The sequence below is a fragment of the Gracilinanus agilis genome, chromosome 6 (assembly GCF_016433145.1).
Source record: "Gracilinanus agilis isolate LMUSP501 chromosome 6, AgileGrace, whole genome shotgun sequence".
NCBI classification, from domain to species: domain Eukaryota; kingdom Metazoa; phylum Chordata; class Mammalia; order Didelphimorphia; family Didelphidae; genus Gracilinanus; species Gracilinanus agilis.
The window spans coordinates 237,299,342-237,323,667 of record NC_058135.1 but is presented as its reverse complement, the minus strand read 5'-3'; the positions used below and the strand labels follow the sequence as shown (position 1 = coordinate 237,323,667).

General features: G+C 37.8%; 2 protein-coding genes across 3 annotated transcripts in view; both read left to right on the top strand.

The window, feature by feature from the left end:
- TMEM9B (TMEM9 domain family member B) overlaps positions 1 to 14,656 on the top strand; it is a 34,611-nt gene extending 19,955 nt beyond the window's left edge. For both annotated transcript variants that reach the window (XM_044680611.1, XM_044680612.1), the window contains 3 exons: positions 6,313 to 6,421; positions 9,059 to 9,193; positions 13,493 to 14,656. In XM_044680611.1, the coding sequence (XP_044536546.1) occupies positions 6,313 to 6,421; positions 9,059 to 9,193; positions 13,493 to 13,648 (400 nt within the window). In that variant the 3' untranslated portion in view covers positions 13,649 to 14,656. The remainder of the gene's footprint in view (positions 1 to 6,312; positions 6,422 to 9,058; positions 9,194 to 13,492) is intronic.
- Positions 14,657 to 22,239: 7,583 nt separating this feature from the next.
- On the top strand, positions 22,240 to 22,785 carry ASCL3 (achaete-scute family bHLH transcription factor 3). Its single transcript, XM_044680649.1, has one exon. The coding sequence runs from the start codon at positions 22,240 to 22,242 to the stop codon at positions 22,783 to 22,785; it is 546 nt and encodes a 181-aa protein (XP_044536584.1).
- Positions 22,786 to 24,326: the final 1,541 nt, after the last annotated feature.

Here is a 24,326-nt window from a genome sequence, read left to right as displayed (position 1 = left end):
CCTAGACAATATAAAATACTTAGGAATCTATCTACCAAAACAAACACAGCAATTATACGAAAACAACTACAAAACACTTTCCAAACAAATAAAACTGGATTTAAACAATTGGAAAGCCATTGATTGCTCACGGGTAGGACGAGCTAACATAATAAAAATGAAAATTCTACCCAAATTAATTTACCTACTTAGCGCCATACCTATCAAGCTACCAAAAAACTTCTTTACCGAATTAGAAAAAACTATAACAAATTTCATTTGAAATAACAAAAGATCAAGAATATCAAGGGAAATAATGAAAAAAAAAATGTGAAGGAATGGGGCCTAGCAATACCAGATATTAAACTATACTATAAAGCAGCAGTCATCAAAACAATATGGTACTGGCTAAGAGATAGAGAGGAGGATCAATGGAATAGACTTGGGGTAAATGACATCAGCAAGACAGTGTATGATAAACCCAAAGATCCCAACTTGTGGGACATGAATCCACTATTTGACAAAAACTGCTGGGAAATTTGGAAAACAATATGGGAGAGATTAGGTCTAGATCAACATCTCACACCCTACACCAAGATAAATTCAGAATGGGTGAACGACTTGAATATAAAGAGGGAAACTATAAATAAGTTAAGTGAACACAGAATAGTCTACTTGTTAGATCTGTGGGAAAGGAAAGACTTTAAAACCAAGCAAGAGTTAGAGAAAATTACAAAATGTAAATTAAATGGTTTTGATTATATTAAACTAAAAAGCTTTTGTACAAACAAAAACAATGTAGTCAAAATCAGAAGGGAAACAACAAATTGGGAAAAAATCTTTATAACAAAAAACTCTGACAGGGTTCTAATTACTCAAATATACAAGGAGTTAAATCAATTGTATAAAAAATCAAGCCGTTCCACAATTGATAAATGGGCAAGAGACATGAATAGGCAATTTTCAGGTAAAGAAATCAAAAGTATCAATAAGCACATGAGAAAGTGTTCCAAATCTCTAATAATTAGAGAAATGCAAATCAAAAGAACTCTGAGGTATCACCTCACACCTAGCAGATTGGCTAAAATGAAAGAAGGGGAGAGTAATGAATGTTGGAGGGGATGTGGCAAAATTGGGACATTAATGCATTGCTGGTGGAGTTGTGAACTGATCCAGCCATTCTGGCTGGCAATTTGGAATCATGCTCAAAGGGCTATAAAAGAATGCCTGCCCTTTGATCCAGCCATACCATTGTTGGGATTGTACCCCAAAGAGATCATAGATAAACAGACTTGTGCCAAAATATTTTTAGCTTTGCTTTTTGTGGTGGCAACAAACTGGAAAAGGAGGGTATGTCCTTCAATTGGGGAATGGCTGAACAAACTGTGGTATATGCGGGTGATGGAATACTATTGTGCTAAAAGGAATAATAAACTGGAGGAGTTCCAGGCGAACTGGAGAGACCTCCAGGAACAGATGCAGAGCGAAAGGAGCAGAGCCAGAAGAACATTATACACAGAGACTGATATACTGTGGTAAAATCAAATGTAATGGGCTTCTGTACCAGCAGCAATGCAAATGACCCAGGACAGCTCTGAGGGATTTATGGTAAAGAATGCTACCCACATTCAGAGGAAGGACTGCAGGAGAGGAAACATATAAGAAAAACAACTGCTTGAACGCATGGGTCAGGGTGGACATGATTGAGGGTGTGGACTCGAAACTACAACACCAATGCAACTACCAACAATTTGGAAATAGGTCTTGATCAAGGACATATGACAAAACCAGTGGAAATGTGCATTGGCCATGGGTGGGGGGAGTGCGGGGGGTGGAGGGGACAGTAGGAGCATGAATCATGTAACCATGTTAAAAATGAATATTAATAAATGTTTAAATTAAAAAAAAAAACAAAAAAAAAACTATTCTCAGAGAGGGATGATAGATTTTACCAGGTTACCAGAAAGAACTCTGGTACAAAAAAGGATAAACATCCCTGATCTAGTCCAACTTTCCCATTTTAAAAATGAGAACACTGAAGGGTGTCAGAAGGTCACAGAAGGGTGAATAAAGTGGCCTAGCCTAGGTCACATATCACAGGTTTTCTGACTCTGGAGCCTGACACTCTTTGTAACATACACTGCTTCCCTCTGTGTCAGTGGTTCCCAAACTTTTTTGGCCCCGTTCCAGAAAAAAATATTACTTAGCACCCCCTGGAAATTAATTTTTTTTTAATTTTAATAGCAATTAATAGGCAAGATATATATATTAATGTTTCTACCTTTTTCATAAAATATAGTAAAGAAAAGTGTAAATTAGAAACATTGAACTTTGAAATTATGAAACTATTTATCAAACTCAAATAGAATGTAATACAAAAAAAGTTAAAACATTTGAAATCATCTTAATGAGAAGGATGAACCTGGTGTGCTGCTACCAATTTAGTAATCCTCGACTCTATTTTTGTCAGCAGTAATCTTAAATCACCGCAATTAACTATTTGCAATTGGTTTCTTTTTTTTTTGTTAATAAATTGGTTACCTCACTGAATCCACGTTCCACTAAATATGATGAAGGAAAGGCAATTAATAACTTTTGAATTACAGCCCATATTTCAGGATAAGCCGTAGGGCTTCTTTTACAAATGCACCTGTCGCCATCACCACCCCACTGGATCGCTGCAACACCCACCAGGGGGCAGTGGCGCCCACTTTGGGAATCACTGCTCTGTGTACTGATTCTCAATTCTACATAAGATATACATATGCTTGTGTACTTTGCTAGACTGTATTTACTACATTTACTATAGTAAATGAGAAAACCAGAGGCATAACCTTCACTTATAGAGCATTTAAGATTTGCAAAGAAAGTATTTACTTCACAACAGTGCTTTCAAGTAGGTATTGCAAATCTTCTTTATCTGGGTTTACAGTGAAGAAATGGAAACTTTACATAGTATCTGAGGCAGGATTTGAACTCTGGTCTCCTTCCTTCAAATCCTGTGCTTTTTATTAGGTCATGTTGCCTCTTCCTGCTGGGCTTTTCAGAGTCATGTCTGTATTCTCCAGCTTGTTGCAAGGAGTTAATGTAATGTTTTCTTCCAACGGGCAATATGGGAAAAGAACATGTGGACAGAAGACTATTAGTGATCAGCCCATTTCTTGTGGAAGGGTCAAAGTTGGATCACTTTGCGCATAGCATTTGCTTGCTCCCTGAGTTTCACGTTTTTGACATGTTTTGTTATTGTTACTTGTTTGTCCTTTATGTTCCTTTAAAATAAATTCTTATTCTACAAAGTTATGTGAATTCTTTTTGTGTCTGTCTTTGGCTTAAAGCCAACGTCTTCCTCCTCCTGTCACTAGGTGGCATGATTGTCTAGGTTATAACCTGCTTTCAGGCCTAGTTGAAAGAGCAGCTCCTGGTTCTGCTCTAGAAACAATGCTGAGGCCATGTCCCTGCATGCCTCTGGCTATCAAGTAGCAACTCAGACCCTTTGACTGCTGACCTTCTTCAGGTCCTTTAAAGACTTTGTATTGCTGCTCTCATCTCACACTTTCTGGAAAGTGGCAGGTTCCTGAAGCACTGAATAGGAGAACCATTGCTTTTCCTGACTGAAAGAAAAAAGTTAATGCAAAATTCTTTCTGGCAAGCCTAGGGAATTGAATTACCCTCTGTACTTCCTGGTGTGTCACCTGTCAGATGAACTGATCCTACAAGACAAAGAATCTCTCTTAAACTTAGTTTGGATCACTTGTCATGGTGTCTGAATTACAGATTATCCCTTGCACATTATGACTTTCCACATTGTGGTTTCTATATATTTTGGGTCTTCATAAGAAATTAAATGGGAATTTTTGGAGAGTTTTGTAGGAGCTGCAGACAATTCATGAAAGCGGATGACATAGAAAATTTTTAGAAACTTAGGAATGCATATTTAACCCAAACACTCCATTAAAGAAAAAAATTCAAACTTTTCTGGTAAGAAAGGACCAAAATTTTTTACAAAGATTTTCTAGATTGCTAGGATGCTGTGCCTTTAACCCCCTCGATGTAGAAAGGATAACAGTATTAAATTGTACTTGAATTTGTGTTCTTCAAAATAAAAACTAAAGGCAAGCCTTAGAAATACCTTTGCTTCACTTTCTTTGTCATGGTATTTGACCTAATAATTGTGTTTAGTGCCCTCCACACACAGGTAATGTTCCACCAACATGGCTTGCAAAAAATATCTCCATGATAGCCTACCTCTATTCAAAATGCCTCTTAAAGAGTCTCCTTTAAATTAAGGTAAATATCTCCCAGGAATACTTTGTTGAAGTATATGAAGACATATATATCTTGAGTAAAATAGGGTAGAAATCAGTGTTAATACTGCAAGATTTTGTCAGTAAGAAGTTTTTGTAGGATTGGGCTCATTGTCCTCTACTGTAAAAATTAGCTCAATAAGTCACCATTTCTGTAGTGTTTTGAGATAGGTAGTATAGTATCTTTATACTTATTTTGGAGAGAAGAAAAATCAAGGTTCATAGAATTTAGCAATTCACACTATACCATAGTCAGTATGTGGTCAAGCTAAGATTTGAATTCAGGCTATTTAGACTTCCAAGTGTAGTATTTTTTACTACTATACCATGCTCTTAAAAAAAGAAAGTCAATAAAAATAAATTGTGTTGACTCTTGTGGTCTCCTGCCCTCTTTCCTTTCTTCCTGACTGGAAACCATGTATGGACATGTCTTTGGTCTTTTTATCTTTACCATTTTTATAGTGTTTTTATAGTTATCTTTACCATTTTTATAGTGTTTTAAGCTTTTCTATTCTTTTCTTGCAATAACTAGTAGTGTTATCATCACTGCTGCCATTTTCCAGGTGACTCGGAAAACTCAAAGAGGGACCAACTCAGTTTCCTATAGTTAGTAAATGTTGGTGTGAGGACTTGAATTTAGGTCTTTTATTAGGAGAGAGAGGGAGAATGAGAGATCCTGGGCAAATGAAGTGAAGTTATTGGTAACATAAGAGAGAAAGTCCCAGAAAGAAGTGGGAGGTGCCAAAGATAGACTTTTTTTTTTTTTAAACCCTTAACTTCTGTGTATTGGCTCCTTGGTGGAAGAATGATAAGGGTGGGCAATGGGGGTCCAGTGACTTGCCCAGGGTCACCCAGCTGGGAAGTGTCTGAGGCCATATTTGAACCTAGGACCTCCCGTCTCTAGGCCTGATTCTCAATCCACTGAGCTAACCAGCTGCCCCCCAAAGATAGACTTTTAACTTGCAACACAGTAACCCACAGTCCAACTTTGGGTGAACATTTAATAAATTCTAGTTAAAGGAATGAAATAATTTAAATATTCACAAGTATTTCTTAAATTACAAATGACACTGTGCTAAACTCAAGGAACTTACATAATAAGGAAAGGCAACGTATGTGGAGGAGAGGTAACTACAAGAAGGGACTTCTGTTCCAAAGAGGTAGAAGGAGGGTGGGGAAGATGACTAGATGCGAGAAAAGAAGCTGAGGCATGGTTTGATGAGTGATTATGGCCAGAATTAGTTAGCTAAGCAGGTTATTTTTCATACACTTAGTTACCAGTTAATTGAATAGTGCTCTTAGAGTAGAAATTCCAAAGATGAATGGACTAATTTACCTGGGGACTGGGGCCAGGATTTAGAAAGAACTAGGTATCAGGTTCTAGGTCTCAGATTCCATGTGGAGCATCAGGTCAATAGCAGCAGCAGGCAGATAGGGAGATTGCCTGGATGAATGAATGTGATGTAAAACCAAAGCAGAAGATGGCATTATATAAGAAACATTTTTTAAAGCTTTTACAAGGTAGCTGAGATCAAATGAGCAAATTCAGATACTTTACTGATGATTTAATAGACCTTATGCTACTGAACAGTTTTTTATGAATGGAAAGTCAATACTCATTCATGCAATAAGCAGAGGTTGAACTCAATGACCTCCCCTGTTTCTTCCAACCCTGGATTTCTGTGATTGGCTGTTCACCCTTGAGTCTTTTAAAATGCATATATGCCTTGGGAAAGGGCAACTTAATTTGGATCTGTTCCTCCCTTATGATGACTTGTTAAATTTTACTGAAATGATATCTTTAATCTGTCTTTTAGAAGAGATTATTTTTAATTACCTTATTGGTATGCTTATTAAAGGGAGTATTAGACTGAATGTCCTCTGAGATTCTAGGATTCTATGATATATTCTTCTCTAATGATTTTTTTCTTTGTTTTGAATTTCAGATAAAGTTTTGCTCCTAGATACTTTTAGCTAATCAAATGAATTTTTAGCATCATTTTAATTTTCTTTAAAAAATCTTTTTCAGTGATTGCCTTCATGTTGTAGAACCCATGCCGGTCCTGGGACCTGATGTGGAAGCCTACTGCCTGCGTTGTGAGTGCAAATATGAAGAAAGAAGTTCTGTCACAATCAAAGTAAATGTCTAGTTCTGCTGTTCTGAGAAACAACCAGCAATGGTTGTAGAGTTCAAGCCAGAGAATTTGGGCTCAAACCCTGGCTCTGCTACTTATCACCTGAGTGACTCAAGGCAAAGACCTCTTGGGGCCTCACTTGTAAAATAGGAATGATAACTGTTCCTTTATGTCATAGGGCTGGTTTTTGGTTTTTAATCCCCTCTTTCTGTCTTAGTATAAATTATAAGACAGAAGAGCAGTGAGAACTAGTCAGTCAGGATTAAATAACTACTCAGAGTTGAACAGGTAGGAAGCATCTAGGGCCAGATTTGAACCCACATCCTCCTGATGTCAGGCCTGGCACTCTATCCACTGTGCTAACTAGGTGCCCCTAAAGCGCTGTTTTAAGAATTCAGTGAGGTATCAAGTAAAAGCATTTTTTAAACTAAACTATAGTACCCATATAAGGTATTGCTTTTAATGTAAAGGTTTCTTGGTTTCTGCCTAAAACAGAAGCTTAGGCATTTTAAGTTCCTTACCTAACATTTGACCAGTCACTTAGCTCTCATATTCCCTTCACAAATAAGACTAGCCTGCTACTTACCCACCTTATGAGGTACTTTGTGGATTAATTATCTAATGTTAGAAGAATGTGTGAGGTGCCATTAATTTGCTGTGGAGAAAGTGTATAATTAGCACATTTCAGAAAGCTGATGTATGTCATTTCAGTTCTTCTATATGGCCGTGAACTCTATGGGCTATAATTGAATTCCCTTCTTCCCAATTTCCTGCCCTCAGAGCTAAATAATGTAACCCAAACTAAAAATATTTAATTTTATTTTTCTGAGTTTAGATAATAGATTTTTATGCTGATTGGCTTACAAAAAGCTATCTTCGGTTATTATTTTCTTTGGCCACTACTTCTAGATTTTTTTTTTTTAATTTTAAACCCTTAACTTCTGTGTATTGACTTATAGTGGAAGAGTGATAAGGGTAGGCAATGGGGGTCAAGTGACTTGCCCAGGGTCACACAGCTGGGAAGTGTCTGAGGCCGGATTTGAACCTAGGACCTCCTATCTCTAGGCCTGGCTCTCAATCCACTGAGCTACCCAGCTGCCCCCTACTTCTAGATTTTTAAGATTTTATTTTTCCTATTTTTTAAACTATAAAGCCTTTTCCCTAGTAACGTGAGTCATTTCCCATTCCCACCCAAATATGTTTTGTCATGGAGACTGATTGGCCATCTCATCTCTATTGTTTACCTAGATGGCTTAATGCCTATCAGTGTTTAGTATAGTGCCTTCTCTGTAAAGCCCTGCATTGAAGCTTCAGAATGATGTGGAGGTTACCCTTCATTCTCAAAGGCTTTTGCAAAGCTATGAGTAAGCTATGGTAGGCCCTATGAACTGGAAAGTCTTCAGAAACAGACCAGTGGCAAACTGTATATTTTCCACGGATCAGCCTTGTTAATTTACCAGATTTGGTCAGTGACCAAATTTCTGGCCACAACAACTCTCCAAAACCATTTCCTTAAGCAGTGATGGTAAACCTTTTAGAGACCGAGTGCCCAAGCTGCAACCCTCATGTGAGCCCCCCACCTTACCCCAGACAGGGAAGGGAGGAAACATTCCCATTGGGCTGCTGGGCAAGAGGGGTGAGTGATGTGGAAAATGTCTTCAGGTACATGTGGAGAGGGAGAGGGGAGCAGCCCCCTCCATCAGGTGTGCCATGGATTTGCCACACAGCCCAAGAGGGTTGGCTGTATTGCTAGAAGGAGACCACTATGAGGAAATCACAGGTCCTAGGAGATATGCAGGTAACCCTTTACTTCACTCAGACTATTCAAGCCCCTCCTGGGGAAGGCACAACCCTCGAGGGTCTGGGAGGCCAGTTCTGCAATCTTCCACAGAGAGCTGCCTTAGAAACCTTCCTCATTGGATGGGTGCAATAGTCCCACTGGCTCAGCTTATACATCAGCTATTGTGCTCTGCAAAAACCAATCCACATTGGGAGAATGTGGCTCCAGGCTCCCAAGATTCTCTTGTATCTGGATTTTTCCATATCATTATGAGAGTGATAACTCACATTTATCTATGGCTCTAAAGCCATGAGATCAGTCATACATATATTGTTTGATCCTCTCAGGCTTACCCAGATCCCCAAGCTGATACATGGTAGAGCTGTGACTCAAGTCCATGTTACCCACCTCCATGTGCAGCATTCTTTTTAGTATACAGGAATATATACTTCTCTAGGCTACCCTGTTAAAAACTGGGAGAGCTGCATTTTGTGAAACCTAGTCATATTGACCTTTTGCTTTGAGATATGTAATCAGTGATGTTTGTCTGCAGGTGAAAAAACGGGTTATTCTAGTGGATATAGCAGTAGATGTTATATGTGACATTTGGAGGCCTTGAAAAACAGTTACTGACCAAGAACGAAACAATTTCTTTCTTTCACTTTAGTTGAAAATTTTAGTTTGTTTCTTATGCTAGAATTTCCTTGAATTAAAGGACCCTCTCAAGGTTGATTAGATCCCAGTGAGGCTGATATGGTTGATACATGGGTCTTCACAGCCACATTTTCATTGACTGTTGATATATAAAACTCAATTTTTTAATTTCTCAAATATATGATACAATTTTCATTTGCTTTCAGGTTACAATTATAATTTATCTGTCTATTCTGGGCCTACTTCTTCTGTACATGGTCTACCTTACACTTATTGAGCCTATCTTGAAGAGACGTCTCTTTGGACATTCCCAATTGATACAGAGTGATGATGATGTTGGGGTAAGTTGAATCTTTCTGTACAACCCATATTCAGCTTAAGAATTGCTACCAGTTCAAAACAAATATATTTGTATAATATAATAACTACAATATAATATATTATGACTAAAATAATCATGCATTTAATAATTTAGTATTTAGTAAGACTTACTGTGGGCCAGGAACTTGCTAAGTACTAGGGATTTGATTTGCACATTATCCTTAAAATCTCAGTTGTAACATGTTTTTTCCTGAAGAAGTTGTTGTATCCAAGGAGGTAGCATGCTTTGAGAGTTATTTGTTCTCACAGCTTTTAAGATAAATGAACAAGTTCCAGATCTCTGGCCCTGTTAAAGCCAGCTGAGCAAAGGGCATATTTACCATCTCTTCTGTTTCCATTGAAAAAGCTGTCTGACAGAGAGAAGATGGGCTAACATGTAGGGTAAGATACACATTTTTGAAAATGGTGAATGTGAAGACTTGTTTGGTTTGCCTACTTATTTATTTATTATAAACACTTCATCCCCATTCAGTTATATAGCCCATTTTTGCTACTCCCCCTGGGACCCTCTGATTGGACAGGCCAAAACCTCAGTCTGGATTGGGACTCCAGGTAGCTAACACTGCACATGAGCCAACCTCTTCTAGGAAGCCAGAGAGGCCAGTCAAAGGGTATGGTGAGCAAATGGAATAAGGGAGCATAATTTATATACTTCCTAGCTGTGTGACCCTGGGCAAGTCACTTGACCCTAGTTGTCTACCCTTTACCCCATTTCTGCCTTGGAGCTGATACTTAGTATCAATTCTAAAACAAGGATTTAAAAAGAAAAGTTTAATTCCCTTTCTTCTAGTGGGTGGAGAGGTGGAAGGGATGAAAATAAATGCTTGATAAGGGGGCAGGAGAGATCTAAAAAAATTTTTTTAATGTTTAAAAGAAAAAAATACTCTTTCTTTTTCTTCCTTAACACTCCCTCCCCCCCATGCACCCAAATCCAGCGCTTCCACTTAGCTTCACCTACACTTTCAGAAGGCACCAATAGGTTTTTGAGAAGTTTTATATTATGCACTGAAGAAGGGCATTTATGATCCAAGAGAATCATGACTTCGTGTTGCCTTAGTGCTCTGATTCTGAGGCAGTATGGAATCTGCCTTTTTTTATTTCACATACCTTATGAATGTCCTTTGTTAGTACTTGAACTTGTCAAGATGGGATTTTATCTCCACTGTTTTAGGCTTTTTGCTAGAATTTGAATTGAACCCAGCATTAGTTATCTCCTGCCTCAGTATCTGCTTCTGGAAATTAAGAAATACTAAACGTTCTATGCTTTTAATTGTCTTCTTTAAAAATGCTTGATTAATTTTGTAGGGACAGGCTTCTCTGATCCTAGCTAAGCAAGTAGTTGATAGACATAGAGTACATTTCCAGTCTTGGAGTGTGTGGAGTGCATTCTCAGGCCTGCACTTGAAGCCATTCCAGCTTGATAGAAGCTGCCAAAAGCAGAAACTGCCATGCCTTTACTGGCCTGGCCCTCAAGAACTCTGAGCTACTTTTGTTCTTGATAAAGCAAAAGAGTAAGGTTTGTTTGGAGAATATAATTAGGAGACTTTTAAAAACAGCCTAGTTCTAAAACTCAGCCTTTCTCTCTGTGTATGGATATGTTCTTTTAGGTCTTAATTTTAAAATATTTATTTACCTCAACCTCAATTTTCCATCTAAACTTTTTTTAAAAAACATTGGCAATATTAAACCAGAGTTTAAGCTGACACAAAAATTTGAGAAGCTCTGAGCAGGCAGTTAGTCTGTATTTACTATATCATATAACCATGACACACCATCAGTATTATCAAAGCATTACGTTAAAGCCTGTTTTGTATTTATTGTAATTTTATCAGGTATAAAAAGAACAGGCTTATGCGAAGAGTGAATTTCTGTTTATGTTCCACAGGCATCTATGGCTTTAAGCAGCCAGTTCAGTCTTGTTCTGATAGATGGGGAAAGACTAAAAGGATTATCTAGCTTGTTTTGTTCTGTAGGATGTGTTCCTTAAGAAAATTTCTCCCCATCTTGAGTTGTTTGGGATAAGAAGCTGAGAGGTCTTTTGCCTCTGATAGGAATATACCCCTTCTTCCTACTTGTATTTATATTTAAACAAGCCCAAGTAGTAGTATTTTATATATAAAGTTTATTCTTCATTTTCCTGCTGTGACCTTCCAATATCCATTTACCCATGAACACACTTATTGTAGAGATGACATTAGTGCAAAACTGAGGCCTGAGAGTCAGGCCTAGAGACAGGAGGTCCTAGGCTCAAATCCGGCCTCAGACACTTCCCAGCTATGTGACCCTGGGCAAGTCACTTGACCCCCTTTGCCTAGCTCTAACCACTCTTCTGCCTTGGAGCCAATACACAGAAGTTAAGGGTTTAAAAACAAACAAACAAACAAAAAAACAGGCCTAAATTTTACTTTCTGGTCTTTAACTTGCTCTACAGGATAGGGCCAGTTAGCCTCTTTAGGACCTTAGAAGGACAAGGGCCTGGGTTGTATTTATCTTTGTATTCCCAGTACCTACAAGAAAGCTCTGCACACTGTTTCATCAATGAAGATAGCACACATTTGCTGAGAGCTTTACAAAGTTCTGAGACGGGGGCACAGGTGTTTTATGGCTGAGACAACTGAGGCTCAACAAGAGCCCTCAGCACCCAGGGTTACCCAGCTGGCAAGTGTCAGAGTCAGAACTCTGTGCCTTGGATTCTTTCCATTATGTGATACTGCCTTGGTGAAGGAATCAAATCATAGTTCAATTCATCTATTAAGTTCTTATGTTCTAGGTACCGAGAATCCAAAGCTCAGAAAAGAAACTACTTGCCTACAAAGAGCTTACCTTCTTTGGAGGGCAGAGGCTGGAAGAGAACATAACACATAAAAAGAGCAGGTGCAATTGCTTCTGTGAAAACAAGTTGTTAGGTGCGACAGTACTGTAGGGAGCACTTCCAGAGGCCCAGCATTATCATCACTAACGTTTATGTGGTGCTTTAAGCTTTAAAAAGGACTTATTTTATTTTCCCTGTATAACAGGCACAATTATCATCCTCATTATACAGGAAATTGAGTCAGACAGAGGTGAAGTGAAGTGATTTGTCCAGATCACATAGCTAGTAAGTTCGTGAGGCAGAATTTGAACCCATATCTTTCTGAGATCCAACACTTATTTACTGTACAACCTGCCCTTTCCTTTCTCTGTAACTTTATTGCACTAATATATGGTGGAGTCTAATTTCAGTGTATTAGTGATGACATTTTCTGCTAGGGAGGCAACATTATATAGAAGTATGCATATAGTGAAAGAAGATGATTAGGAGAGTCTCTGTGGGCCATTGGGAAGGAGCTATTGGTGAAAATGCACTGATGGTTTTGACATTGTGAAAGAATAGGCCATGTCACTAAATCAAAGTCAGGCATCATATGTAGATTTTGTCTTAGAGTGTTTTGCATGTTTTTGTACTCATTCTCCAGACACGTATAGTACTTAAGCCTTTTTCAAGTAGAGTTAGAAGAATAATTGTCTTTTTCCCTGGAAGCTAAAGTTCGGTTCAGGGAGAGGCATGCCTTGTGATGTGGATTTTCTATCAGGACTGAGTCTTGGGAAGGGGATCCAGGAAAGGCCAAACACAAAGCAGTCAATGACTAGTGAAGGCTTTTGTCATTTAGGCAGCTGTGTTTATGTTTTATTTTTAGAGCATTTAACACAATTATTTCCAGTGTAATGACTACAAACACTCTGTTGTGTTGGTTTACTTTAGCTTTTCCACCTAGAAACCTCATGCACCTTAACCCTAAATCATCATGTTAACAGGAATACTACTGAGTATTTAGCAATATTTTAGTTTATTCACTAGGGAATATAAAATAGTCAGGTGATGCTCTTAGTAGAAATTGGGGCAAATCCCTAATGTCTTGCATTTAATTTGAAACTGAGGATCTCTATTGTAAAGATGTTCAATATCTGAAGAGGGAAAGGTTTTTTAATTTTTGCTATGATAGAGCTAGTTCACCTTGGATGAGAGTGATGGGGATGGAATAAACTCTGATAAGGCATACCAAATTATTTCCCTGGACAAATACAACTCCTAGACTACCACTTGCCCAAATCTGAACGGGTTGAGATCCCAGTTAAGGTCCCACCTCAATCACAAAACTACTGCATAGTAAGGACAAGCCACTGGATTTCTCTGTTCTTTAGTTTCCACTGTTTCCTTTGTATGTTTCCACCATTGATGGATTCCTCCTTTTGCCTCTTTTCTATTTCCTTTCTTGTAGGATCACCAGCCCTTTGCAAATGCTCATGATGTGCTGGCCCGATCCCGAAGCCGGGCTAATGTGCTTAACAAAGTGGAATATGCCCAGCAGCGTTGGAAGCTTCAAGTTCAAGAACAGAGGAAATCTGTGTTTGACCGGCACGTGGTCCTCAGTTAATCTGAAATCTGGTACCAAGATGACTGGAAGGAGAGAAGAAAGGGGAGCTACTGGAAAAACTGCTCCCATCTTCCTGATTTTTTTAAACCACTGCTGAGAAATTTCAGCAAACTTGTTAAATGGGTCAAAACTGGAAGCAGAAAAAAAGCTTTTTTTAATTTAAGAAATAAAAAGTATTACTGGAAAATTTTAAAAGCACATGTCTCAGAAGCCAAAAGTCACAACCAGTTCTTTCTGGCTTTTCCTAATGAAGCTAAATCTACCTATGAATTATCTTGAGATCCTTTCTCTATGGCAAATGTTTCCTTCTGTACTCCTTCCTTTCCTTAATTCTAACATGTTTTTCAAGACAACTTTCACACTTTTCGCCTTCAGGGGAAGGGAAACAAAATTTTCACAAGACACTTTATTCCATGAACTTTTGTAAATAGATGTTTCCTATTGTATTTTCATGCTTGGTCTCATTTTCAGTGGAGTCAGGCTCTGCTGGAAGTGCTGGCTTGCTCAGTTGATTTTGTGCACTGACTTTGTCCTAAGCAGATGATTGGCTCTTGGCAATACTTGGTAAGTTAACTGTGAAATATTACTGACAGAAATGCAGATTTACTTCAGTACTGTGATGTAGATAAACTCTCCAGTCTAATAGAGCATTCTGGGATGGAATGGCCCTTTGCTAGTTTTCTCAGTGACTTGAACAAATGGTCTTGGTGTATGTGATCCTTCTCATTTTCATCTCATGGCCTTAGGGGTAAGATTTTGAGATTCAGAAACCATGTGAAAAAAATTCATCTCTAAAACTTAAGCCTCCCCAAATTGACGGCTTATGCACATTCTTCAGCGTTTCCAGTCATTTTGAGAGGTGGCTGGTGGGCTTTGTTGTGTATATCTTTGAACTGTAACTAACTGGACTCTTACCTTTTGAGAGCTGTAACAGTTATTGGATAACTGGCTCTTTACTTTCTACATCCTCTATGGAATGTAACAATAAAAATTAATTTTTGAACAACCCACCAGTGTCCTTGACTCATAGTTCCTCTTCCTTTCCCTCTTATTAATTATAAAAATTTGATTAGAAAAGGAAATTCAACTTAGTATAAAGAAGAACCTTCTCACAGTTCTCTCTTCTCACAGAACTATCTAAGAATAGAATCATCTGCTTTGAGAGTGAGTAGGTTCCCTCTTGCTGAGAAAGTTCAAGCCAAGGCTGGAAGACTTTGTCATAAATGTCGGAAAGGGGATTCAGAATAAGCATATCAGTGATCATATGTATATTTATTTGTTTATTTATTTATTTTAACCCTTACCTTCTCTCTTAGAATCAATACTGTGTATTGGTTCCAAGGCAGAAGAGTGGTAAGAGCTAGGCAGTGGAGATCAAGTGGCTTGTGCCACAGTCAAACAGCTAGGAAGTATCTTGAGACCAGATTTGAACCCAGGACCTCCCATCTCTGGGCTTGACCATTGAGCCACCTAGCTGCCCCCCTGATCCTATATTTTATAACAGTATCAAATGTAAAGAAATGCTTTTAGTTCAGACCAAAAGGTTGTAGGAGTTGGTATTAAAAATACTAATCCCAAACACCTGGAAATATACAGCTTTAACTCAGGGAGTAAAGGATCCCTTTTGTGACTTTGATATTCCTGGTATAACCTGTGGCTCAGAACTCCTTTGGATTCTCATGTCCCAAGTATTGGCTCAAGGCCTTAGGAACTGAATCTGGCTTGTATAAAGTGCTCCACCAGGGGGCTTCAGTTCCTCAGCAAGCATCAGACTAGTAATAAATACTTAGAGGCATGCAAAGAACAGAAAATCTGTGTCTTAAGTTTGGTTAACAAAGGAATTATTATAAACCAGCTTCTCATGAATGTCATTGCCTTTCCCTATCCCCACTGCCATCACTCTATAGAGGTTCCATCACAATTCCCACAAACTAGTCGAGTTCCTGCCTTGCATCTGGTCAAGGTGGGTCTGTCCATTGTCAGTTGATCTACTCTCACTAGAGATAACTGACATATTCTGTACCCAGCTTTCCATTGCTCTTGCCATTTCTTAAGAATCAAACAGTTGCCCTGACTTCCTCCAACTCTTGGCTTGGCCAAGGAACTTAAGTATGTTCTAGCCATTATAGCCAAGGCCAGGTTTGCACAAACTGTGGAGTTGGCTCTCCTTGATCTCTCCTGGATCATCTGTTCAGTCTCAAGCCTACAGAAGAACTGTTCAGCTCCTTTTGGGTCTGCTCGCTGCAATGGATTCTAATAATTTTTTCAAGTTTTATTTTGGAGCCAGGATAGTATCTAGGAATCCAGAGAGCTAGGTTCTAGTCCTTCTATCAGTATAATCTTAATTTATTTCACCCTCCTGTGAAATGAGGAGGTTGGAATAGACAATCTAAGGAACTTTCCTGCTCTCAAGTTGTATGATTCTGTACATTACTTTTCACAACCTCAGATTCTTTTCTCTTTAAATCTAGATTTAAAAATAAGCCCATGAAGACTATACTTCTGGAGAATAGCTAGGTTATGTTGACCGGCATCGTTCAAGATGGAAATCCAATGTTTGTTCAAGTGAACCTTTATTTTTAGTCATACTATTTGTTGTCATACCTGCATAGTGGGTGGAAAAAGGCTAAACAAGACCTGCACAGCTCTGTTTAACCATAAGCTGCTTTGCATATTGTCACCAATAGTCTATAAATCTGACATGACTGACTTGGCTGAACATAGAACATTTTGGCCACAAAACTCAGGTAAGCTCTTCTTCAAAGATCTGTCCAGGACCAGTATTTTAAGAACTTGGTTTGGAAAGAATTCTTGGACACCTGAATTTTGTTTCAGGTCCTAAATACCATGATAGCTTTAAATGTTAATGATTGTTGCAGGATTGAGATCCTAAATTCACTGTAATCATTAGAACTTCTGAAATGTAGCATTGTTTCTCTGTGCTAGATTGTATAACAAATTATATTTATTTAAGTTTAGTTATTTAGACTATTGCAAGAGATCTTAGGTTTTTGTAATAACTTATTAATCCTCATACCTCTCCTAGGAAATAAATGACCAATTTTATCTCTTTTTAACCTCTTTATCTCTTTCACAACCTTTGCCTGAAATCCCTTTTAGTTGTGTCCATGAAACTCAGAAGCCTGACTCTGAGCCCAGGGCATTAGCCAGTACACTTCTTGATTTTTGCCAAGACTTTCACTCTCCATTGATATTTGTTTCTAATCCTTATTTCCTGCTATAAGTTCTTCTCTAGCCATAATCAATTATTCTGTAATTCTTTGAATGTTATTGTCTGGATGTTTTATAATTTAAGGAGAATGCAGTTATATAGAACAATTACCATTGGAAATATCTAACAAAAGGAGCTTCCCAGTGGGTGTTCAGCAACACCCAACGTGTTTTTTTAGTACATTTTAGCTAAATTTTGTTTTTTTGTCACCAGAATTTGTCGTTCTTGAATTATTTGTCAAAGAATTATGTTTTCTCTTATTACAACCTATCTTTACCTATTTATCTAATTACATATTTCATCTGGGTGAAAATTTAAAGATAATTTTATTAGTCTTCTATAAAAGACATCCCAAATTAAATTCTTTAATTAGCAGAGATATTAGTTTTTATTTTCACTATGCTTAACCTTCCTCAGATCTTGATTTGGGCCACAGGTCAATTTTTAAGCTACTTTTCTGTTTGCTTATCTTCTTTCCCAAACTGAGAATTCATCCACAAAGTATTTTCAAGAAAAATTCTAGCCATTTCTATTGCTATTTAGAGTATTCAAATAATCTAGTAGCATCCAATGAAGTTGTTTACAACCTGGATGACTTTTGGCAAGTCACTCCTCTTACTTAGCCTTGATTTTCTCATTTGTAAAATGAAGGGCTAGATGAGTTTCAAGATAGCTTCAAATCTAAACCTGTGACCAAACCGTCTCTAATGTGAAGAATCCTTAGGTAGTGACTTTTTGACCTATTTTTTGGCAAGTTATTTGGCGTCTCTGAGACATGGTCTCTCCATCTGTAAAAGAGAGGTAATATAAATACCTTATGTGATTCATCAGGTTGTTGTGGGGAAAGCACTTTGTAAACCTTTCTAAAGCTTCCAGTAAATGAGAGCTGTTCATCCAGAATTTCTGTCTTGGTCATTTCCTCATCCTTTAATCCAAAAACTTTCTCCCACTTCTCGTCCCCTCACCCTTCCTCCTCTGGTGACTTTCTAGTCTTCCAAAGGTGAGTTGTTTCTTTGGGAGTGGAATATGGGGAGGGGCATCGATTATTATGTCGCTTTAGGTCCTTTGCCTTTTATCATTTCCTGACCTTCAGTGTAGCCTTGTGCTTTACCTGGGCTTGTATATGAAATCACCTCCAGGATTCAGAAGAGCCCTTTCCCAGTATTTACATACTTTTTTCTGTTTAGTTTCCAGACTTCTCAGTACTTCCCCTTTACCCTTTTCTCCATGTTCCAGAGCAGCTTCTTATTGCTCTCCAAAGCTGACTGTTCCTTCCTCCTGACTTAGTGCCTTTGCACAGGCCCCAGGGACATCTTCCCTCAACTCCACCTTGTGGCATTCTTAGCTTTCAAGCTCAGCTCAGGTGCCACTTCTTACAAGAAGCCTTCCCTGACTTCCTAATTGTTAGTGGTACTCCCTCCCTTCATCCTCAAATGATATATTTATTTCTCTCTCTGAATGTCCATTCCCATAAGTAGATATCTACATCTTGAGGGCAGAGACTTTCCATTTTTTTCCTTGTATCCTCAGCCTCCAGCACAGTACACTATGCGCCTCATAGGCAAGTCAATGAACATTAATTTGAATTATTGCTTAACTTCTGATTGGTCTTCCCATTTCCTTTTCTTTGGCCACTTCCTTATTATTCTCTAACCTGTCCTTGTTTAAGAAGCCACATTGACTATACTTTTAATTGGGCATTTTCAGAGGAATCGGAGTACAATTTCTCCTACTTTGATAATAACTATTCATCCATTCAGCAAGCATGTATTAAGGGCCTACTGTGTGCCAGATGCCATGCGAGGCACTAGACATTGCAAAAGTGAAAATAAAACAGTCTTTTCCCCCCAAGGAAGGAGCTTTGGGAAATAACATAGACACACATAAGTAGATTCAAATATGTGTGTGGTTTGTTGTTGTTTTCTCATCTAGATCTGCGATTTCATGGGGTAGGAAACCCCCTTCACCAATATACCTTTGCAGCAGCTCTGGTACTTAAAGATGTAGACAACTGCTTGGAACAGAGAGCTTGAGTAACTTGGCTGGTCAGCCAGTATGTGTGTCAGAAACCAAACTTGAACCCAAGTCTTCAGAACTCCAGGGCTAACTCTCTGTACACCACACTGTGCTGCTCTTAAAAATTTAAAATACAAACAACACAAATACAATCTTCTGGGAGTGGTAGAGGCAACCTCCTGGAGGGCTTCCTGTTGGATATGGCTTTGGAGCTGAGCTTAGAAAGAAACTATGGATTCCAAGAGAGGGAGGGAGTCCATTCCAGAGATAGGGGGCAGCCACTCTTCTGTTCTGATACTAGACCAGTGATGGGCAACCTTTAGAGCTTGGTGTGTCAAAATTCACAAAAAAAAAAAAAAAAAAACAAGCATAACTCAGATGGTATGTCACTTTGAGAAAAAAACCATAATTTTGAGATATTTATAGTTTAAATAACAAAAATGTATAATTGTAATATATAACTATTTAATAAACCAAAACAGGCAAATTAATATAGTTAGAATTGTCATCTATAGTGCACTGAGTGTCTACACTACACTACAGCAAATGTTTTGTCCTCGGCATGCAGCCCCATACTTCTCTGTATGTGGCAACATGCCATTGAAAATGGCTACGCATATAAGTGCTGACATGCCTGTCATAGGTTTGCCATCACCGTACTAGACAGTCAAGAACTAGAAAACTGGTTGGAAACTGATCCTTTTTTTCCTGCAGGTTTGTCTTATAATAGATTCACATGGAAGTATTTATGTTGCTTTTCATTCTTTTTTTTAACAAAGTGCATAACTTTGATAATGATCTTTAAAAAAATAATTTGTCATGCACTCATTTTTAATAATATTTTCCCCAAATGCATGTAAGAATTTTTAACATTCTTTTTAAAATTTTGAGTTGCAAATTCTCTCCCTTTTTTATCCTCCCTTTTTCACTTTTCCCCACCCCAACCCCTTCCCTGAGACAGTAAGCAATCTGATATAGAGTTTACATGTGCAATCATGTAAAACATTTTTCCATATTAGTCATTTTGTGGAAGAGATCTTAAACAAACAAACAAAAAAAGAAAGTAGAGTATGCTTTGGTCTGCATTTAGACTCCAGTTCTTTCTCCAAAGGCAGATGGCATTTTTCCTCACAAGTCTAGAATTTTCTCAGATCACTATTGTTGAGAATAACTAAGTCATTCACAGTTGTTCATCCAAAAATTGCTATCACTGCATACAGTTTTTTTCTGGTTCTATTCACTTTACATCAGTTCATGTAAGACTTTCCAGGTTTTTCTGAAATCATCCTGCTTATCATTTCTTATAGCACAATTCATTTACAATTATATAACAACATAATAGTTCAGCCATTCCCCAATGAATGAACATCGTCTAAATTTCCAATTCTTTGCTACCACAAAAAGAGCCACAGTAAATGTTTTTGTACAAATATATCCCTCTTTAAAAAAAATTTTTTTTTTGTCTCTTTGGGATGCAGACCTAGTAGTGATAATTGCTGGATCAAAGGGTTTGCACAGTTTTAGAGCCCTTTGGGCATAATTTCAAATTACCCTCCAGAATGGTTGGATCAGATCACACAACTCCACCAACAGCACACACCCAACTTTAAACAGAAAGCCCAATTAACCACATAAGTATAACTGTATATATTTTAAAATGAATTTTTATGTATAATGTCCATAACAGCTTATTATTCCTTTTGGGTCACTTTCATTCTCTTTCTGTCCATTTGCCTTTGTGTTTATTTATCTAGTTTTCCTTTTAAATAAAAGGCTGCATAATTTAGTTGGTAGTGAAAAGTCCCAGGTTCAAGTCTTGTCTTTGATCTGAGTAAGTCACTGTACTCCCAGTGCCTGAGGCACTTCTCTAAAACTTGCAGAAAGTTGACATACTTGGAGGAAATCTTCACTGGGTGTTTCCTCACAAATTAAAATTACAGGACTGTGTTGTTGTTTTTTTTTTAAATACATTTTTCTCATGTCATATCATTAAGGTAAGTATAATTCTGGCTCTTCTTTCTTTGCTTTATATTACCTCACCTAAGCTTTTCCAAATGTCTTTTATCCTCATATTTATCATTTTAATGGCCCTGTATGCCACTGCACCAATATTTAATAGTTTATGTAATATTTAATGATTTCTTATAGTGAATATACTTTTTAAGCAACTCTCTAAGAATCTTAGTTACAGAAGATGAAATCACAGGTCCAAACCAAATAAATAAAATAATGGTTTCCAGGCTTTGGATAAATTTAGACGATGCAAGGAGAAATTTCCCTATAATTAAAATGATGAGTGGAATAGGCTGCTTCAGGAGGCTGGACCTAAGAATTAGGATGTAGAGAGGATAGTCAGTTTTATGTACGCTTCTGAGTGGAACTAGAAAGGCCTTCCAACTCCAAACTCTGAATGTTGGCAGAAATTCATGGCCAAAATATAGTAGTCTATGATAACAGACTCATTCAGGAAGAAGTAACATGCAGAACCACATCTCTTATAAATATATGTGTATTTATATTTATTGATTAAGAATATTTTTCCATGGTTACATGATTCATGTTCTTTCTCTCCCCTCCTCCCACCCCCTCCCATAACCAACGTGCAATTCCACTGGGCTTTACATGTGTAAATCACATGTGTAAACCACAAAGATCAGGACCTATTTTCATATGATTAATATTTGCACTAGGATGATCGTTTAGAGTCTACATCCCCAATCATATCCCCATCAACCCATATGATCAAGCAATTGTTTTTCTGCTGGGTTTCTGCTCCCACAGTTCTTTCTCTGGATGTGGCTAGTGCAGAACCACATCTCTAAAACAGGACACTTGTGCCTGTGTTATTAATGAAAAGAAAACTAAATAGATATGTACTTCAATTTATCCAATAGCTTATATGTCAATTTGCACATAAGTAGCATTTTTGCAAATCAGCATTTGAAAAATCCCATGGTATTTTTTTGTAAAGTAAATATCTACCTTCCTGATTTATCAATTCGAATCCTAATTTTCCACTTTTCAGAATTACTTCCATCACATTATACTTTTAGGTTTTGCACAGTTTTAAACTGCTTGTTTATTCTGTGACAGATATATCATACACCATCTAGTTTTCAATCATAGGAAGCAAAACTGAGCACACAATAATAGAAATGTCTTAAGAAGACAAATCTCTTGGGTTACATCAGAAGGGGAAAGCATATTGTTATAGAAAGTACACTGGGCTTGTCCCAGAAGACCTCTAACTATGAAGTGAGTTTTGTCTTACCATATATTATTTATATCCATGTCTTCTTGGACGAATTCATACATCTGTTTGAACTTCCAGGTTACAGAGAGAATGATGGAGAACAAAAGCTACTGTAATCTGACAGACAAGTTACCCACCTTTAGTGACTCTCCCCATATGCAGCTAACTCGGTCTTTCTACCTGGACCCTGTTGTCACTTTCCATCTATATCCAGAAGCACCTGCTCCATCCCCTTACTCTGAAGACCTGTCAGTGCATCCTTTTACAACTGACCAACTGATTGTGGAAAACTTTGGAGATCCTTGTTCTTTCCCTTTTCAAATGCCATATCCCTCTTATGGAAGATGTGAATACTCCTATGGTCCAGCATTCATCAGAAAAAGAAATGAAAGGGAAAGACAACGAGTCAAGTGTGTCAACGAAGGCTACGCCCAGCTTCGTCATCATCTGCCTGAGGAATACCTAGAAAAGCGACTTAGTAAAGTCGAAACTCTCCGAGCTGCCATCAAATACATTAATTACCTGCAGTCTCTTCTTTACAGAGATGAAGTTGAAGGCAAGAATATGCCAGGGAAAGGTCAGGCCATTGTGGCTACTACCAGTCATCAAATGGACCCCATTTTTAAAATTGTCTAAGTAGGGCCAAAGTCCAAAGAAGTAGTTTCCTAAAGGCACAGTGTTTACAGAATCATGTCATGTCCCTTATCAGACTTAATGCTATTGTTGGTAGAATCTTATCACCAGAAACAATCTTAGAGGTCATTCAGTTTAATTACCTGTCTGAATACTGCTCCATATAGTATCCCAGTAAAGGGTCATCTAGCCTTTGCTTCTCTTAGTTACTATGAATGACAACTGAGCCAGTGTTCATGACCTCCATGCTCACCTGTCTCTGGGTAGTAGTTAGCTCCATACAGCATGGTTGAAAATGTGGCTTGGCCTCTACTATGGACAGATGACTTGGAAGGGGCTTCTCAAAGCTTTACATATTGATGGAATTTTAGGAAGGCAGCAGGTACTAATGTCTTTCAGGCATCTGATTTCTCAACTTATATATGAATCTGTTCACTTTCAAAGTTTAAGATTTGATTCCCCATTGTACACAGAGATGGATACACTGTGGCACAATCAAACATAATAGACTTCTCTACTAGCAGTAATGCAATGATCCAGGACAATCCAGAGGAGCTTATGAGAAAGAAAGCTATCCACAACCAGAGAAAGAACTGTGGGAGTAGAAACACAGAAGAAAAACATTTCCTCAATCACATACTTTGATGGGGATATGATTGGGGATGTAGACTCTGAATAATCATTCTATTGCAAATATTAATAATATGGAAATAGGTCTTGATCAATGATACATGTAAAACCCAGTTGAATTACTCATTGGCTATGGGAGGGGGGAAGGAGAAGGGGAGGGAAAGAATACAAATCATGTAACCATGGGAAAATATTCTAAATTAATTGATTAAAAATAAATAAGATGTCTACAGGTGAAATCTCAAGATAAAACATGGCTTGGACAAAGGGTTCAAGTAGAATTCCTGGAAGAAATAAAACAAGAGTTTTTTAATTATTATATTGCAAAAAAATATTGTATAAATGAAATGAGTGTTAAAAAAACAAAATGACTTGGTTCCTATCCTCTAATCTCACAGACAAATCATGTCTTCCTGAAACATATACCCTGAGTAAATGAGGGAATATACACATCCATAATTATAACTCAAATAATATAAACTAAGTCCATCATAGAGGTACAAAACAAAGTGGTATGTGATATTCAAAAGGGCAGGAAAGGTAGTTTCTGATCAGGGAGAATCTAGGAAAGTTGTTCAGAGGACACACTTGTCATCACACTGTGTTTTTAGGAATTTGATCAAATCGTTAGATACTTTAAAGATGTGTCCTATACTAACCAGCCCAAATGTTTTGTTAGCATTTGTTTCTTACATGTAGATGGCTCAATAGGATTGTACTTATTATTATTAAGTGGTCAGTAGGAATCTGAGCCTTGTAAATCCTAATCAGAGGAGTAGTCAAAAACTAGCTAAGGGGGGGAAAAGTGATAGTGGGTAAAGTTCAAGTAATTTAAAAGATCCTGCTGCATTCCAAATGATTTTAAATGCAACAGATCTAAAGCCAACCTTCTCCTAGTTTCCCATAACAAATTT